The sequence below is a fragment of the Littorina saxatilis genome, linkage group LG2, assembly GCF_037325665.1.
Source record: "Littorina saxatilis isolate snail1 linkage group LG2, US_GU_Lsax_2.0, whole genome shotgun sequence".
Taxonomy (NCBI): Eukaryota; Metazoa; Mollusca; class Gastropoda; order Littorinimorpha; family Littorinidae; genus Littorina; species Littorina saxatilis.
The window spans coordinates 72089543-72107887 of NC_090246.1; the positions used below are offsets into that span (position 1 = coordinate 72089543).

The following is an 18345-nucleotide window of genomic DNA, read 5'->3' on the forward strand; positions in this document are numbered from 1 at the left end:
AAAAAAACCGTCTACAGATTTAGACTTCCACTGTTTATTTGTGTGTCTTAATTGTTAATACACGTAGTGATGATTAATGGTATATGTCAATTCAAGATAGTAAAGAAAGAAACAAAATACAATTAGAGTCCATGTGTCTGAATTGTTATAAATAAAAATTATGAGAAATTTATTTCTATGATGCAAAACAATTCAAATAATGCAAAGTGCCTTGTAATGAAGCATCACCTTACTCGCACATTCAAAGCAAACTATTGAAGCTCATTTCAATAACAGGAATAAAGAAAAATGAACATGAACATAAATTTGAAAAGACAAGAACATTTAGTTTAACCCAATTTGTCCGATCTTCTTGCAAATCATCACCTTACACGCACATTCTAAGCAAAAAAAGAATGAAGCAAACTGAAAATGAAGTTTGAACAGGTAAGAGCATTTTAGTTAAACCCCATTTTCATCGCATTTTTTTTTTCATCAAGCATATTTTGAGCATGTCCGTTAGGTAACACGCGCGGCAGCGCAGTACAACGCGCTGATCAACATTTGTTTGGTTGGTAGTCAAAGTTTGTTGAAAAGCAGCTATAGGCTAACACCACATCTTTTCCAACTGGTATTCATTGAGAATTATGTGTCCATTTCTCAAATAGTCAGTTTTAAATTGTCTTCAACAACAGTGTCACAGTCTGATGGCCTGAGCTAGTCTGGCCCAGAAGTCACGGACGAGTGACGGTTCCGCCCGAGTGCCGGGGAAGGTGATGTAGGTGGAGGACTGCAGGTTGTACAGCACGTCACGCGGCAGTTGCTGTGACGGCACGTCCTCGTACAGCAGGAAGAGCAAGACGTCACGTCCTGTGTGCGCCGCTTCCATCGTGGCCATCTGCATCTCGTAGTGACACCACTCGGACTGCACCAGCTCCCGGGACAGCACCACCAGCGTGCGGCGACTGCTCTGAACGGCGCTGACGATGTTGGACGGGATGGGACGACCGGGGATGAAGTCACGGTTGTGCACGTTCAGACGAAGACCCGCCCACGTCTCCAGCTCCTCCAGCAGCTCACCGTGCACAAAGTCGTTGTCTTCCGACGAGTACGACACAAAGGCGTCGAACTCAAAGTCGTCGTTGTCGTTGTCGCAGGTCTGCAGGCGTCTGTAGGCCAGGCGGGAGGCGTAGTAGAGGTAGCGCAGCTTCCAGCGATAGCGGTAGACGAGGGCTGAGAGCATAGCTACCAGCAAGCAGAAGGCACAAGAGGCAGCTCCTACAAATATACCGAATTTGTCCATGCATGATGACTCAAGCTGACCAATCACCTTGAAGATGTCGGTCTTCCGTTCGTAATTACCACTTGACATCAGACAAATATAACGCTCACTGCTGGGAAGCACAACCTCACTCTGTTGAACCCACCTCAAGAAATCCATTTGTTCACACGTACAGGCCAACGGGTTCATCGTCAGGTCCAGATGCACTTCGATACGCTCTGCTATCGTGTCCAGGTGGCTCATTATCTCATATGACAGGTACTTGATTTTGTTGGATGAGAGGTCTATCATGGACAGATTAGCCATGTGCGTGATGTTGACGCCGAAAAATGCAATAAAATTTCGACTGAGATTCAGAAACCTTAGACTGACGAGACCTTTAAAGACTTGCCTTGGCAAAGTGTACAAGTAGTTTCTGGATATGTCTAAATATTCCAGCTTATCCAAAGGCCCGAAAAGTAACCCTTCCTCGTCATCAGAAAGGACGACGTTCAGATAATTTTTAGAGAGATACAATTTCTTGACTGACCTGAAATCCTTGAAAAAACTTGTTTTAAACCTAAATGCTAAGTTGTTCTGAAGAGTAAGGGATTCTAACTTATCAAGTCCGCTCACGGGTCCGGTCCATGTTGTCAGAAGATTGCTCCGAAAATTCAGGCTGACAAGAGAGTTGTTGGGGTCAAATCTGATCCCCTCAAGTCGGTAGAACAGTTCATTCCAGCGAGACTTGAACGTCATTAGGTTAGGAGGAAGTCGGAAGGTAAGACCTTCTGTTTTCATAAACTCCTGTAGATTCCACGATTCTGTTTGTTCATTCATGTCTGTGTGCTCCTGATCAACCCATATATGATCTCCATAGGGTCTCCAACCCAAGCGGCATTGAGACATCTCTCCGTCAGATGCTTCGCATTCTCCAGTATCCTCGGCAGGGTAACGAACAGGTGGGTGGAAAGCAAACGCGTGACCGTCAACTTCCAGGTCTGTCAGTCCCACAAGGTTTACAAAGTCCTTGAAATAAGGTCCAAAGACCAGACGGTTGCCGTAAAGATCAACTCTGCTGAGGGTGTTGGGCATGTTGTTCAGGGCTCCCTGACAGAAGACCTCAAGGCGATTGTTTCTGGCAGAGATGAACTCAATACTCGTTTCAGGAAAGTAGCGAGTGTTCCACTCTGACACTTTGACACAGAGACTGAATGGTTCTACGATAGAGTTGATGTACAGTTCCTTGAGAACAGAGCCCTGCAACCCGTAGACCGCGTCTCCCAGTGTGTCAAAGCCCAGGCCAACATTGTAGGACAAGTCCAGAACACGAAGAGATACACCAAGAGGAGAGAAAGTGCCAGTGTCTATTGTGCTAATGCTGCACAGTGACAGGTTGAGGGTTCGAAGAGAATTTGCGAAGTTTTTAAAAGTTTCGTTTGACAGAGATCTCATGTAACAAAACCCTCCACCCTTTCCAGAGAGATCTAGCGTCCTGAGACTTGTCAGGTTCAGAAAGCCAGCTCCAAAGCTCTGGTGAAGGAGTCCGTCTATCTGTAGAACCTGAAGGTTATAAAGCCTGGATAAGGCTATGTCGGGATAGTGTACAGTAGCTGTTGTGTTGGACGAGTTACAGTTGGCTTTGACGTGCAGCTCAATGAGGGTATCCTTTAGGTCTTCAAACGTGTCCTCAGGATAGGCTTCATCGCTCGGTGGAATGCTGTTGTAGCTGAGGTTCAACGTCTGCAGTCCTTGCTTGAACAGTCCCCGGCTTAGGTTCTTCAGATTATTGTGCGATAAATCGAGATATGTAAGGTTGTCGAGGTACTGTATGAGCCACTTGCTTTCTCCCTCATAGATGATATTGTTCCGGCTGAGATCAAGCCAGTGCAAGGTGCTACGCAGCGCTCGGAAGAGCAACGGCTCGACCTTCTCAAGTAAGTTGTTGGACAGGTCTAGACGTTGCAAAGACGTGAGGCTGTCAAACGGTCCTTTGGCAGAGTAGTCGCCATTAAGGGTCAGCCAGTTACTACTTAGATTCAGTTCACGAAGGCGGCCCAGACCATTGAAGGCATCGACAGGGATGACATTTTCAAAGAGGATGTTGTCGGACAGATCGAGCCATTCAAGCGAAGTAAAGCGTGCAAACACTCTCGGACCCAAGTCAAAGATGGAGTTGTTGCGAAGAGACAATCTGATGAGGTCGTCAGGCAGTCCCTTGGGAGCTGGGTATCCCAATCCTCGATTAGAGCAGTCAGCCACTGTGCCGTTACACACGCACGGTCCACATGGCGTAAAGGGTCGTAATATGGAGATGGATGAAGTTTGTTGACTTCCTCTTAAGGCCATAGTCAGCACGAAGGCAAGCAGAAGCTTCCATCGTCCGAATCTGAAACAAAACCCATGAATGTTGTAAAATGACTGTTAGATGTGAACTAAAACAACATCAACGTTTTCTGTAGCAAAATGAATAGCAGTACCAACAGCAGTAATGATATGATTGTAGTTTTAGTCGCATGGCACTTTAACACGCTAGAAGAATCTGTACTGCAAAGAAAACCCGTAGTCCCATTGGCCCAAAAGGTGTTTTTTTTTTAGCTCTTAGGAATGTATTCCCTAAACTATTTTTTCTGACGTCGTTATGAGAACTTCGGAAAGATTGTTTGGACCTAGCAGACTGGCAATTGCATGGGCAGATCATGTTAGCGGTCCGATTTTGTAGCTTCTGTTGTCTCTACATTGCGTTTGTAAATATTGACTCCGCTGTCGCCTTGAAACGTGACACTGGTCAATTAGACTTCCGTTGTTTCTGTAGATCCTCAAACCCTGAAAGTGTGTTGAGTTTCAAAGTTAAAGCTTCAAAGACGTTAGAAATGACAATTCTTCATTAGTTGATCAAACCTTGACTCCGCTGTGACCTTCGAATTGAACAACAGTCTACCAGCGTCTCATCGTGTCTGTAGGTCACCAGATCCCCAATCTGTGTGGAGTTTCAAAGCTCTAGCTTTATCAATTCCTAAAATCATAGACATGAGTCAACTGGACTTTCATAGTTTCTGGGCGTCAACGAAGCCTACAAGTGTGTGAAGTTTGAAATGTATTATACATTAGAGAAAATATCAAGGTCAAGTGTTTTGCTTAAGGATTGCTTGGGTTAGTCAAAAACAGAGATGAAAATTCACAACAATGCACAATCGATGGGTTTTAAAGGCACAGTGCAGCTCACAGCCTTCGTTTTGTGTTTTTGTTGCAACTGAGTGCATTTACAGTTCAAAAATCCTCCTATGGTAGTAAAACAAACCCAAAACTACCCAACGACGACATATGTGAAGCTCGACAGTTTCTTGTTCACGCGAGTGCATAAATTAACCTAGTTATTACATGGTGTTTGGTCGGAGTTCGATTCAACTGAGTGATTCCGGCCTCCATTTTGTTTTCCACAAACTCATGATGACGTCTGATATAGTTTGCTAGTGACGTGTCTTTTTGTGCATGATGTGGTGATCTACCTGATCTAAATTTAGATCCAAAAATAGGCCAAGACCAGCCGGGTCCGAGTACGAAATTAATTCGTAAAAAAATCGCAGTTCTTGACTCTTTGGGTGCAAGTCAATGAAACTTGGTAGTTCTTCTAACGGATAGCTGCCTGAGGTATGACTAAAAGCCCCAGGGGCTCCGTGCACCTGGATTTGACAAGTTCAGTACCTTTAAAGGCACAGTGCAGCTCACAGCCTTCGTTTTGCGTTTTTGTTGCAACTGAGTGCATTTACAGTTCAAAAATCCTCCTATGGTAGTAAAACAAACCCAAAACTACCCAACGACGACATATGTGAAGCTCGACAGTTTCTTGTTCACGCGAGTGCATAAATTAACCTAGTTATTACGTGGTGTTTGGTCGGAGTTCGATTCAACTGAGTGATTCCGGCCTCCATTTTGTTTTCCACAAACTCATGATGACGTCTGATATAGTTTGCTAGTGACGTGTCTTTTTGTGCATGATGTGGTGATCTACCTGATCTAAATTTAGATCCAAAAATAGGCCAAGACCAGCCGGGTCCGAGTACGAAATTAATTCGTAAAAAAATCGCAGTTCTTGACTCTTTGGGTGCAAGTCAATGAAACTTGGTAGTTCTTCTAACGGATAGCTGCCTGAGGTATGACTAAAAGCCCCAGGGGCTCCGTGCACCTGGATTTGACAAGTTCAGTACCTTTAAATATATGAGTACGGTTCATAAACGTTCATACATTTTGGCAGCAGAATTATTTTCACGAGTCAGTATGTGCTGCCGTTAGTTAAACAAAAAGCGGTCGTACAAGCCGTACAATGACCCTGTGAACGGCCGTACACTGCATACCCGGCATCCAGGACATACAAAATCCACATGTTTGCGCTTTTTGTCACCAGCACAAATTGATACACTTACTTGTGTTATTCTATTAGAATCCACCACATTTCATGCTCATATTGTCTTCGTGTCTTCAATCCTCTTGTAAACGCAAGAAAGTTCGAAAACACCCTGAATTCCATAATATTTACAAATACAATGCTGTAACGAAAAGAAAACGGAATCTACGAAATTAACCTGCTAACATGATAATCTCTATACAATCGTTAGTCTGCAGTGCCTAAAAGACCTTACCTGAGTTAAATTATTACGATGCAAGATTAAAAAGTTTGGGAGATACATCTACATTCTTGCGTAGTTTGAGATATATTATACCTAATGCGCTCCAAAACTTCCGGATGTTTGAAACTGCATGACGCTGTGTTACACTACTGCGTTTTTCATGTACAGCTTTCCCCGGCCTGAGACAAGCAGTGGTTAACAAAGACTCGTCTGCAAGCTGGTTGTAGTGCAAGACTGGCCAAATTTGGTTTTATCAACATTCTACATGTTTGTTGAGGTATTCTACTGCTTTGCATGTTCAAAGAAAGTCTGATGCAAGACTATACTATACAGAATATCATGTTAATGATCACGTTGCTCTATATATCTTTTTCTTTTGTGTGATAATTGTTTATTGTTGAACGCTTATCTTTTATGTCTTTTTTTTCTGAGGGCCGGTTGTAAGAAAAGTCCTTTGAAGTGTTATTTTTATAAAATAAAGATCAGTCTAGTGCTGCAAATGTGTGTGTTCGCGCGCTCATGTGTGTGTGTGTGTGTGTGTGTGTGTGTGTGTGTGTGTGTGTGTGTGTGTGTGTGTGTGTGTACGAGCCTCACTGTCTGCCTCTATGTCTGTAGCAAATAGCATTGACTTTTCCGCAAAACATGTTTCTTACCTTCCCCTGTACAACAATCCTGGCACCGATTCTTCGACAGACGCCATTCTGTGCTTTCAACAAAGCTGCTTCAATTTCGTCGGCACAAAGTCACTCGTCCGTATTAATCAGTGTTCAGACCAAGTTCTAGCTCCAAAACGTTAAATACTCTGGCAATCACTGCCGATGCGAAATGAATGTGAAATTTGTGATTGCAAACCAGGAAGAAACTCGAATATACAAATATTGCTGTGCACGAGGTCTCGTGAAAACAACAGGAAGGATCCTATTATAACGACTGTAATGACGAACAATGGGACGATAGACAAAGCCAGAAAGGGAGGGCGTAAGTGGGGGATGAGTGGAAGGGTGTGCGTGAGTGTGTATGTGTGCGCGCGCGTGTGTGTGTGTGTGTGTGTGCGCGCGTGTGTGTGTGTGTGTGTGTGTGGGGGGGGAGGTGAACAGAGTTCAGGGATTAACGTTCCCATCCGGAAATATGGATTATGAAAATGGTTGCCTGATATCTTGTTGGTATTTCAATCGAAAAGTCACTTGCATAATTTCAATTAGTATTTGAGTATCATCTTCACTTAGATGAAGAGTACGTGTTGCGACGTTCAACAACTGTGTTCAGTTTTGCATTTCCTTACTTGTACTACATAATGTAGCGTCTCTAATATCAACGTTCCCATCCGGAAGTATCGATATGAAAGTGGTTGGCGGATATATTTTTGTTTTCTTTTCAAACGGAAAGTCACTTGCATAACCTCAGTTAGTATATGATTATCATCTTCACTTCGATGAAGAGTGTTGCAACTTTTAACAAAAATGTTCAATTTTGCATTTCCCTACATGTACTACATGATGTAGTGAATCTAATTTCTGTCCAAAATGACTAAGTTGCTCTAATTTTCCGAGGACTTTGTTCCCTTGGCTCGCCCACAAAGGCGCTAACCCTTGACCCTTGCCCTTATTTTTGAATTTCTATGTTCTAAACATTCCATCTCTGGGAGTTGAGCCAGTTTGGCGGGGAATGGATCCCAGTGTGCCCAGCAAACGTTCAGGTCAAAATAGGCTCGCCTTACTCCCTTTTTGTTCGAAGCTTCTTCTTCTTCTTCTTCTTCTTCTTCTTCTGGGTTCCCAGCAATTATAGGCACTCACAACATTTTCATGTTGCTACAAAAGTTTGTAAAGCAGAAGGGCATCTCAAAGGAGGGAACGGTTTTGTTTTTACGTAGACTGTGGGAATCGAAACGAGGGTTGTGGTGTATGTGTGTGCGTGTGTGCGTTCGTGTGTGTAGAGCGATTCAGACAAAACTACTGGATCGATCGTTGTTTATTTGTTTTTGTTGGGTTGTCTTTGCGTTTGGGGGCTCTCACATCAGTCAACCAAGCAAAAATGCAACAAATTACACACAACGCGCTGCATATCAGTTTATTTCACCCTTCACGGTGCATACACGTAACGGGGAGCTGCATTAAACATTCAATGTCATAACGAAGTGCGTGCGACAGATTCTGTTTCCATACAAGTAATGTTTGAAAATGCAAACCGTAATTCAGTGTTCAACGGTAGAACACGACTCTGAAACCATGTTGCCGCGGATAAAGGGTGATTGCATATGTATAACAGAGTTGTACGTGGGAGAAATCCGAACAGAAATGAATAGGAAATCCACGAGAACATTACTAGCGTGCAAACACCATCGATTGGTACACTTGCCTGATAAAGTAGAAATAGTTATTTCATTTATCTCAAAATGGCGGTTGCTAGTAATAAGAGCTCAACTGGGTCTTGTTTTTCTAACATCTTTTACCCAGCGTGACCAAACAGTTTATACCAAAGCCTAGATTGTGATCCGTGTTACATTGGCTAGATGAGGTTTTCCTCCACGCGAATGATCTTCCATATTTTCTCAATTTCGGCTGCCCCTTGAACTTGTCATAGGTCAGAGTCACCCAAGCCAAGGTTGTTTTGGGTGAAGTTTGTTGGCCACACTCGTCGCGTGGCACGTCTTAAAATCAAAGAATCACAAATGATTAATCTGCTTGTAATTAGAAGTGGGATTTATGAGGGTGTGGTGAATATAATTGTTAATGTCATTCCTTGTTGCAAGTCTATCAACTTCTGACATTAATTCCAGAAGATCTCATGCAATGGGCAAGGAAAAAAATACACACGTTGTTTCGAGGTCAAAGTGTGATAAGGCATACATGTGCTACATGATTTAAGAATAAAGAAAGAACTCAATCAACTAGTACTGAACTACAGTAGAATACAATAACCGTGTGATGTTCACCGACAGTTGCCTTCTTTGGCCTGTAGACTGTCTTTTAAATCACTATAGATCCGTCCAAACCTTCACATGCACGACAATGCGATACAATTCAATACAAATTTACTGCTGAATGTGGTCCATGCAGACTCGTTATACACACCCTTACACTGGTGCAATTCTGTAACACATGTTACATAGCCACTGGTGAATTAACAGAGAGAAAAATAAAGAACAAGTCGCGTAAGGCGAAAATACAACATTTAGTCAAGCTCAGTCGAACACACAGAATGAAACTGAACGTATTGCATTTTTTCCGCAAGACCGTACACTCGTAGCATCGTCAATCCACCGCTCGTGGCAAAGGCAGTGAAATTAACAATCCAGAAAAGCGCGGTAGCGGTTGCGCTGAGAAGGATAGCACGCTTTTCTGTACCTCTATTCTTTTTAACTTTCTGAACGTGTTTTTAATCCAAACATCTCATATCTATATGTTTTTGGAATCAGGAACGGACAAGGAATAAGATGAACTTGTTTTTAAATCGATTTCGGAAATTTAATTTTAATCATAATTTTTATATTTTTATATTTTCAGAGCTTGTTTTTAATTTGAATATAACATATTTATATGTTTTTGGAATCATAAAATGATGAAGAATAAGATAAACGTAATGTTGGATTGGTTTAAAAAAACATAATTTTAATTACAATTTTCAGATTTTTAATGACCAAAGTCATTAATTAATTTGTAAGCCTTTAAGCTGAAATGCAATCCCAAAGTCCGGCCTTCGTCGAAAATTGCTTGGCCAAAATTTCAATCAATTTTATTGAAAAATGAGAGTGTGACAGTGCCGTCTCAACTTTTACAAAATGCCGGATATGACGTCATCAAAGACATTTTTCAAAAAAATGAAAAAATGTCTGGGGATATCACACCCAGGAACTCTCATGAAAAATTTCATAAAGATCGGTCCAGTAGTTTACTTTGAATCGCTCTACACACACACACACACACACACACACACACACACACAAAAAAGTAGAGAAACGTTTAAAAAAGACGTGACTAATATAATTGATGTAGATTATATTAATTATAAACCAAGTGAAATATTTATGGACAAAGATGTTCAAATATGTCTCGGAAGGTTTGTCGCAGAATGCTTTAGAATTCATAGCAATGTGTCAATAACCTTTTTGGTTTGAGGACAATAAACATTTGTTCTTGTTCTTGTTCTTGTTCTTGTTCACACACACACACACACACACACACACACACACACACACACACATACACCACGACCCTTGTCTCGATTCCCCCTCTATGTTAAAACATTTAGTCAAATCTCTAAAAACGGTCATATAGGTTTTCGCATCCATGGGAGGTAATCGGAACCGACCAAACAGACTGAGCCAGTCTGTAGCGCGACATATGTCGTGACAACCAGGTGACAGTATACGTAAAGTAGCGCGACATATGTCGCGACAACCAGCCTAAGGAACAGGACAATGATAATAATATAAAACAAATCATAATTAAAATAAATAAAAACACACACATCACGTATAAATCACAGCTTAGTACTCGTACACATTCACTCCACACATCTTATCTATCACTCACAGACATCCAAACGGATAATACGGAGTTTTTAGATCTGATCCTGAGCTTATTCTAAGTGTTTTCGAGAGAGAGAAGACAAAAAAACGCATGCTGAAGAACGAAACATAAACTTCTCTCTATGCTGTACACGCCATTCTCAGACAAACGTTTTTGAAAAACGTTTTATCAAAACATAGTGAGCTTAATTTCTTCCTCATTTCCAGAAATTCATCGTCAAACGTACAGAGTACGTGGGGTTTCACATTATTTCAATTGATTACATAGGGTGAGAAAGATTAAAATTAAGAAAAGACCTTCCTTCCGTAATAACTCTGTTGCACATACATTATTCGGGATCAGTTGTTATACACGAAGACAACGTTATTTTGTAAATACCGTCTCTTTGCAACATTAATCAAATAGCCTGTATGTCACATTATGATTTACGTAGATTGATACCTTATATATTTCCTGCTTAAAAATATGTGTGCTTGGTGTATTGAGTCCAACTCCCCACCCCTCTTATGAACCAATTTCGCACCAAAAAATGCAGTGGGCGTTCACAAGGTATTATCCCATGACCTGCCTCTTTGTCTCTGTTAGCTGAAGAGGTGATTATTCTGGATAATTCATCACAACCATACTATGGATAACCCATCACAACCGAGTTTCGATCTCAACTGTCATTGGTCATTGTCTTTGATTTCAGAGTACAATTGAATAATTTATAGAGGTCATCTGCATATTCAGAGTTTACAGATGGACTACTTTTTTCAACATACGACTGAAATATTATGTGGTGTCAAAGTCAATATCACGTATAGGTACAGGCCTACATGCGTCAATATTGAGAAAATAAAGAATACTTCAAACGATACGCACATTCTGCATGAATTTAAAGAGCGGAGTCGAGATATTTCGCTGGCCGAAGCGACTGCATGGTCAAAGGCTTGTTCAACGAGTATCGCGAGTGGGATCAAGGGACGATACTTCCTAATTTTTACACAGACAGCCATCTACACAGAACCGTGAGAGAGAGAGAGAGAGAGAGAGAGAGAGAGAGAGAGAGAGAGAGAGAGAGAGAGAGAGAGACAGAGAGACAGAGAGACAGAGAGAGAGAGAGAGAGAGAGAGAGAGAGAGAGAGAGAGAGAGAGAGAGAGAGAGAGAGAGAGAGAGCAATCAAAACACAACCCAGTCACCTGGTAGTTCGAAAACTCAATCAGAAACTGACATCGATTGTCGAAGGCATGCCTGCGGTGCATAACTCTGGAAAAGTTGTCGTAGCTGGGAACTCGTTGAGATCCATTCCAACGCCAAAAAAATAATAATCAGAAGAGTCACCATGAAGTCAAATCAAACGTTAGATTTTCTCATTTGGTTATTTGCTTTGGCTTTAAGTGTATTGCTTCGATTGATAGCTGAATCTGCTTGCAACCGTGCTGTTCAAGACTGTTCGAACTGTCGCCTGCTAGACGGGCTTGTGTGAATCCGAGTCGAGTCAACTGCGGGGTTCAGCGACAAATGAGGGAGTGGCATCAAATTGAAAAGAAGAAGACGAAAAGAAGTTGGAGATACAGTTAAGATATATGGGGAAGAGAAGGGGATGTGAGGTGTTAGATGTATCCAACCTTAGGTGTTCAAACTCAAGACCGGGACAAAGTAGAAACCGATGTACCGCGACCGACTCAGTGCCGACATACAACTTCCAAGCTTTATTGCTTAATGTCTACAACAGGCGAAGTATTGAAGCTTTGGCTCACCTAAACCCGACGACTGAATAATTATGTAAGTGATCCACCTGTGAAAACCGAAACAGAACAGCTCGATGACACTTGACAGCCAACATTTCTATCCGCGACTGACAAACAGTAACACTGCATGCGAACTGACTTGGGTCAACGATCAAACCAGCACGGCCCGAACTGAATTTGTTGCGCTGCCATTATTGTGCGCAATTCTGGTAAAAATATAAACCCGGTATGCCGAATTGAGTATAACGAAAGCCGATGTCAAATATACACAGGGTTATTTTAAAATGACTTTCAAAATGTAAAAGCAGATAGCAGACCTTTTTATAAGCAATATGAATGACTGAATGTCCACATACAAGTCGAATGACGCCGTCCATTATGGTCATTATGCTGACAAATGGGAACTAGCTTTGCGCATGAATTCATTGACATGAATTTCGACTGCGGAGGCTTTTGGCAAGCTGAAAACAGGCACGGGCAGGTTTTAGTGGAAAAAGTAAGTGGTTTTAATGAAAACGTCGGAGTAATGGGATAAATAGCTTACACACCTCGTCCTGATTATCTTGCATATTTTCCCTCGGGTCGATTTTCAGGTATAACCTCGCCAAAGGCTCGGTAATACCTGAAAATCGACCCTCGGGAAAATATGCAAGATAATGAGAACTCGGAGTGTGTAACCTATATCTATACCACGTGCAGGATCAGTTCCTCGTTAGAAATATCATTACTGGGTCACTTGTTTGGGAATGTAAATAAAATGTGCAAACATATCTACCCTCCGTTGTTTTTGTTTGCCTTTGATACTCCGGTGAGTTGTGCAAGGACACAAAGTGTCCCGTCTGCGGTAACTACCGCTCTTCTGTGTGTGTGTGTGTGTGTGTGTGTGTGTGTGTCTGTGTCTGTGGCTATATGTGTGTGTGGCTGTGTGGCTGTGTGTGTGTCTTTGTGTGTGTGTGTGTGTGTGTGCGCGTGTGTGTGTGTCTGTCTGTGTGTCTGTCTGTGTGTCTGTATGTCTGTCTGTCTGTCTGTCTGTCTGTCTGTTTGTCTGTCTCTCTCTGTTTCTGTGTGACTGAGTGTGTATGTCTGTATACTTACTGTATGTGCTGTGTCTACATATTCTTCTCCCAAAACATTCATCCCGACGCTTTTTCTCTGTTTCATTTTCACCTCCCACGATGAGACAGAGACAGAGACAGAGAGAGACACACAGAGAGACAGAGACAGAGAGAAATTGACGTTTACATTCTTGGCTAGCCTCGAATGACCAAGACTTGTCCTGCTGAACCAGAGACCGTAGGCTCTTCCAGCTGAACTTAGCAATGACGCCACGAACAGCATATGACGCAGTGACAGACAGCAACAGTAGGGAGAAGTTATTATCATTGTATCAGATCCCGATTAATTAGCTTAGGAAAGCAGTTAAGGACAGATTTCAGATAAGGCGCCAAAATCCGTAAGGTAACAAGCACTGCAGCGCGCCAACGAACACTTGTTTGGTTGGTAGTCAAAGTTCGTTGAACAGTTATAGGGTTACACCACATCTTTTCCAACTGGTAATTATTGAGAATCATTTGAGCATATCTCAAATAGTCAGTGTTGACTTCTCTTCAACGACAGTGTCACTGTCTGATGGCCTGAGCCAGTCTGGCCCAGAAGTCACGGACGAGTGACGGTTCCGCCCGAGTGCCGGGGAAGGTGATGTAGGTGGAGGACTGCAGGTTGTACAGCACGTCACGCGGCAGTTGCTGTGACGGCACGTCCTCGTACAGCAGGAAGAGCAAGACGTCACGTCCTGTGTGCGCCGCTTCCATCGTGGCCATCTGCATCTCGTAGTGACACCACTCGGACTGCACCAGCTCCCGGGACAGCACCACCAGCGTGCGGCGACTGCTCTGAACGGCGCTGACGATGTTGGACGGGATGGGACGACCGGGGATGAAGTCACGGTTATGCACGTTCAGACGAAGACCCGCCCGCGTCTCCAGCTCCTCCAGCAGCTCACCGTGCACAAAGTCGTTGTCTTCCGACGAGTACGACACGAAGGCGTCGAACTCAAAGTCGTCATTGTCGTCGTCGCAGCTTTGCATGCGTCTGTAGGCCAGGCGGGAGGCGAAGTAAAGGTAGCGCAGCTTCCAGCGATAGCGGTAGACGAGGGCTGAGAGCATAGCTACCAGCAAGCAGAAGGCACAGGAGGCAGCTCCTACAAATATACCGAATTTGTCCATGCATGATGACTCAAGCTGACCAATCACCTTGAAGATGTCCGTCATCCGTTCGTAATTACCGCTTGACATCAGACAACTATAACGCCCGCTGCTGGGAAGCACAACCTCACTCTGTTGAACCCACCTCAAGAAATCGATTTGTTCACATCTACAGGCCAACGGGTTTATCGTCAGGTCCAGATGCACTTCGATACGCTCTGCTATCGTGTCCAGGTGGCTCATTATCTCATATGACAGGTACTTGATTTTGTTGGATGAGAGGTCTAGCATGGACAGATTAGCCATGTGCGTGATGTTGACGCCGAACTTTGCAATAGAATTTCGACTGAGATTCAGAAACCTTAGACTGACGAGGCCTTTAAAGACTTGCCTTGGCAAAATGTACAAATAGTTTCTGGATATGTCTAAATATTCAAGCTTATCCAAAGGTTCGAAAAGTAACCCTTCCTCATCATCAGAAAGGACGGCGTTCAGGTAATTTTTAGAGAGATACAATTTCTTGACTGACCTGAAATGCTTGAAGAAACTTGTTTTAAAGCTAACTGCTAAGTTGTTCTGAAGAGTAAGGGATTCTAATTTATCAAGTCCGCTCACGGGTCCGGTCCATGTGGTCAGAAGATTGCTCTGAAGATTCAGGCTGACAAGAGAGTTGTTGGGGTCAAATCTGATCCCCTCAAGTCGGTAGAACAGCTGATTCCAGCGAGACGTGAACGTCCTTAGGTTAGGTGGAAGTCGGAAGGTAAGATCTTCTGTTTTCATAAACTCCTGTAGATTCCACGATTCTGTTTGTTCATTCATGTCTGTGTGCTCCTGATCAACCCATATATGATCTCCATTGGGTCTCCAACCCAAGTGGCATTCAGACATCTCTCCGTCAGAGGATTCGCATTCTCCAGTATCCTCGGCAGGGTAACGAACAGGTGGGTGGAAAGCAAACGCGTGCCCGTCAACTTCCAGGTCTGTCAGTCCCACAAGATTCTCAAAGTCTTTGAAATAAGGCCCAAAGACCAGACGGTTGCCGTGAAGAACAACTCTGCTGAGGGTGTGGGGCATGTTGTTCAGGGCTCCCCGACAGAAGACCTCAAGGCGATTGTTTCTGGCAGAGATGAACTCAATGCTAGTATTAAGAAAGTAGCGAGTGTTCCACTCTGAAACCTTGACACAGAGACTGAATGGCTGTACGATAGAGTCGATGTACAGTTCCTTGAGAACAGAGCCCTGCAACCCGTAGACCGCGTCTCCCAGTGTGTCAAAGCCCAGGCCAACATTGTAGGACAAGTCCAGAACACGAAGAGAGTCACCAAGAGGAAGGAAAGTGCCAGCGTCTATTGTGGTAATGCTGCAGAGGGACAGGTTGAGGGTTCGAAGAGAATTTGCAAAGTTTTTAAAAGTTTCGTTTGACAGAGATCTCATGAAACAAAACCCTCCACCCTTTCCAGAGAGATCTAGCGTCCTGAGACTTGTCAGGTTCAGAAAGCCAGCTCCAAAGCTCTGGTGAAGGAGTCCGTCTATCTGTAGAACCTGAAGGTTATAAAGCCTGGAAAAGGCTATGTCGGGATAGTGTACAGTAGCCGGTGTGTTGGACAAGTTACAGTTGGCTTTGACGTGCAGCTCAATGAGGGTATCCTTTAGGTCTTCAAACGTGTCCTCTGGATAGGCTTCATCGCTCAGTGGAATGCTGTTGTAGCTGAGGTTCAACGTCTGCAGTCCTTGCTTGAACAGTCCCCGGCTTAGGTTCTTCATGTTGTTGTGCGATAGATCAAGATATGTAAGGTTGTCGAGGTACTGTATGGGCCACTTGCTTTCTCCCTCGTAGTTGATGTTGTTCTTGCTGAGATCAAGCCAGTGCAAGGCTCTATTCAGCGCTCGGAAGAGCAACGGCCCGACCTTCTCAAGTAAGTTGTTGGACAGGTCTAGACGTTGCAAAGACGTGAGGCTGTCAAACGGTCCCTTGGCAGAGTAGTCGCCATTAAGGGTCAGCCAGTTACTATTTAGATTCAGTTCACGCAGGTGACCCAGACCATTGAAGGCATTGACAGGGATGACATTTTCGAAGAGGATGTTGGCAGACAGATCGAGCCATTCAAGCGAGGTAAAGCGTGCAAACACTCTCGGTGCCAAGTCAGAGATGGAGTTGTTGCGAAGAGACAGTCTGATGAGGTCGTCAGGCAGTCCCTCGGGAGCTGGGTATCCCAATCCTCGATTAGAGCAGTCAGCCACTGTGCCGTTACACACGCACGGTCCACATGGCGTAAAGGGTCGTAGGGTGGAGATGGATGAAGTTTGTTGACTTCCTCTTAAGACCAGAGTCAGCGCCAAGATGAGTAGAAGCGTCCATCGTCCCAGTCTGAAACAAAAGTCATGATAGTTGTAACATGGCTGTTAGATGTAAACTACAACAACATCAACGTTGTCTGTAGCAAAAGGAATCGCAGTACCAACAACAGTAATGGTATTTTAATTGTTGCAGTCGCAGACATCATACACACGCTAGGGGAAGCTGTGCGGTAAAGAAGAACGGCAGTTCCATGGGCCTGGAAGTTGTTTAGCGAAAAGGAATCTTTTCGTTAACTAATTTATCTTTCGTCGTAATTATGAATGAAAAGGAAGATTGCTTGGGCCTAGCAGAATTACTTTTGCATGGGGCCTATTGTATTCGCGGTTCCATTTTCGTAGCTTCTGTGGTCTCTTCGTTGTATTTGTAAATAATGACTGTCACTTTGAAAAGTGACACTGCTCAACCAGACTACTGTTGTGTCATCAAGCCCTGAATGTTTGCTCAGTTTCAAAGTTTAAGCTTCAAAGACGTTAAACATGTTAATTTTCCATTTGTCTACCACAGTTGACCTAAACTTGTTGCCTAAACTTGACCCTGCTCTGACCTTAAATTTGGACATGAGTCAAATAGATGTTCATTGTGACCGGACGTCAACGAAGCCTACAAGTGTGTGAAGTTTCTGTAACTCTAGACTACATCACATTTTATGCTCGGACGGTGTTTGTGTCTTCAATCCTTTTTGCACATGCCAGAATAATCGAAAAGACCTTGAACTCCAAAATATTTGCAAATAAATCTCTGTTACGAAAAGAAAACAGAAGCTACAAAATTAACATGCTAACATTATAATCCCTATGCAATTGTACGTCTGCAGAGCCCAAACAACCTTCCCTGAGTTACATTATTAAGACTAGCCACATTTGTTATCATCGAATGCCCCATGGTCGTGATAAGGACGTAGCGCTGTGTGGGCCCTAAATCTTGTCCCGTTTTTTTCCTTGGTTTTTTTTAACGCTTATCTTTTATCTTGTGAGAAAATGGTATTGAGCCTTAAACCTGTTATCCTTTTTCAACTGCTAAAAATATTGTCGTGTGTGTGTGTGTGTGTGTGTGTGTGTGTGTGTGTGCTTATGCGTGTGTATGTGTGAGTGTGTGTGTGTGTGTGTGTGTGTGTGTGTGTGTGTGTGTGTGTGTGTGTGTGTGTGTGTGTGTGTGTGTGTGTGTGTGTAAGAACCTCTCTGTCTGTCTGCGTGTCTCTCTGTATGTCTGTCTTTCGTAGTCAATTATACCTGGTGTACATCAAAGCATTGTTCATATATATCAAACAACTTAAACACATAGCATTGACTTTTCTGCAAAACATATGTTTCTTACCTTCCCATGTACAACAATTCTGGCACCAATTCTTTGATGGACGCCATTCTGTGCTTTCAAAAAAGCAGCTTCAATTCCTTCGGCACAAAGTCAATCATCAGTTTTCAGACCAAATTCTAGCTCCAAAACGTTAAATGCTCTGGCAATAACTGCCGATGCGAAATGCGTGTGAAATGTGTGATTGTGTGTGAAACAAATGAGTTCTTTGAAGCAAATGCGAGGGTTATAAAAAAGAGCTTCAAACCAGGAAGGAACTCAGATATACAAATATTGCTGTGCACGAGGTCTTGTGAAAACAACAGGAAGAAATCCTATTATTACGACTGCAATGACGAAC

At 43.2% G+C, this 18345-nt stretch overlaps 2 protein-coding genes across 2 annotated transcripts; both read right to left on the reverse strand.

Annotated features, from left to right (window-relative positions):
- Positions 1 to 152: 152 nt before the first annotated feature.
- On the reverse strand, positions 153 to 6701 carry LOC138959662 (toll-like receptor 4). The gene is made up of 2 exons (XM_070331239.1): positions 6522 to 6701; positions 153 to 3629 (listed from the first exon to the last, which is right to left on the reverse strand). The coding sequence occupies exons 1-2, from the start codon at positions 6566 to 6568 to the stop codon at positions 677 to 679; spliced, it is 3000 nt and encodes a 999-aa protein (XP_070187340.1). The 5' UTR covers positions 6569 to 6701; the 3' UTR covers positions 153 to 676.
- A 6424-nt stretch (positions 6702 to 13125) lies between these two features.
- On the reverse strand, positions 13126 to 18055 carry LOC138954008 (toll-like receptor 4). Its single transcript, XM_070326019.1, has 2 exons — positions 18009 to 18055; positions 13126 to 16703 (listed from the first exon to the last, which is right to left on the reverse strand). Exons 1-2 carry the CDS (start codon positions 18053 to 18055, stop codon positions 13751 to 13753), a joined length of 3000 nt encoding a protein of 999 aa, XP_070182120.1. The 3' UTR covers positions 13126 to 13750.
- Between the last annotated feature and the right edge of the window lie 290 nt (positions 18056 to 18345).

Bases quoted from the DNA above. Each gene is read 5' to 3' on its own strand.
- LOC138959662 (XM_070331239.1), bottom strand. From the start codon at position 6,568: ATGGCGTCTGTCGAAGAATCGGTGCCAGGATTGTTGTACAGGGGAAG. The intron at 3,630-6,521 runs GTAAGAAACATG...GTTTTGTTTCAG, and splicing joins GGATTGTTGTACAGGGGAAG to ATTCGGACGATGGAAGCTTC.
- LOC138954008 (XM_070326019.1), bottom strand. From the start codon at position 18,055: ATGGCGTCCATCAAAGAATTGGTGCCAGAATTGTTGTACATGGGAAG. The intron at 16,704-18,008 runs GTAAGAAACATA...CTTTTGTTTCAG, and splicing joins GAATTGTTGTACATGGGAAG to ACTGGGACGATGGACGCTTC.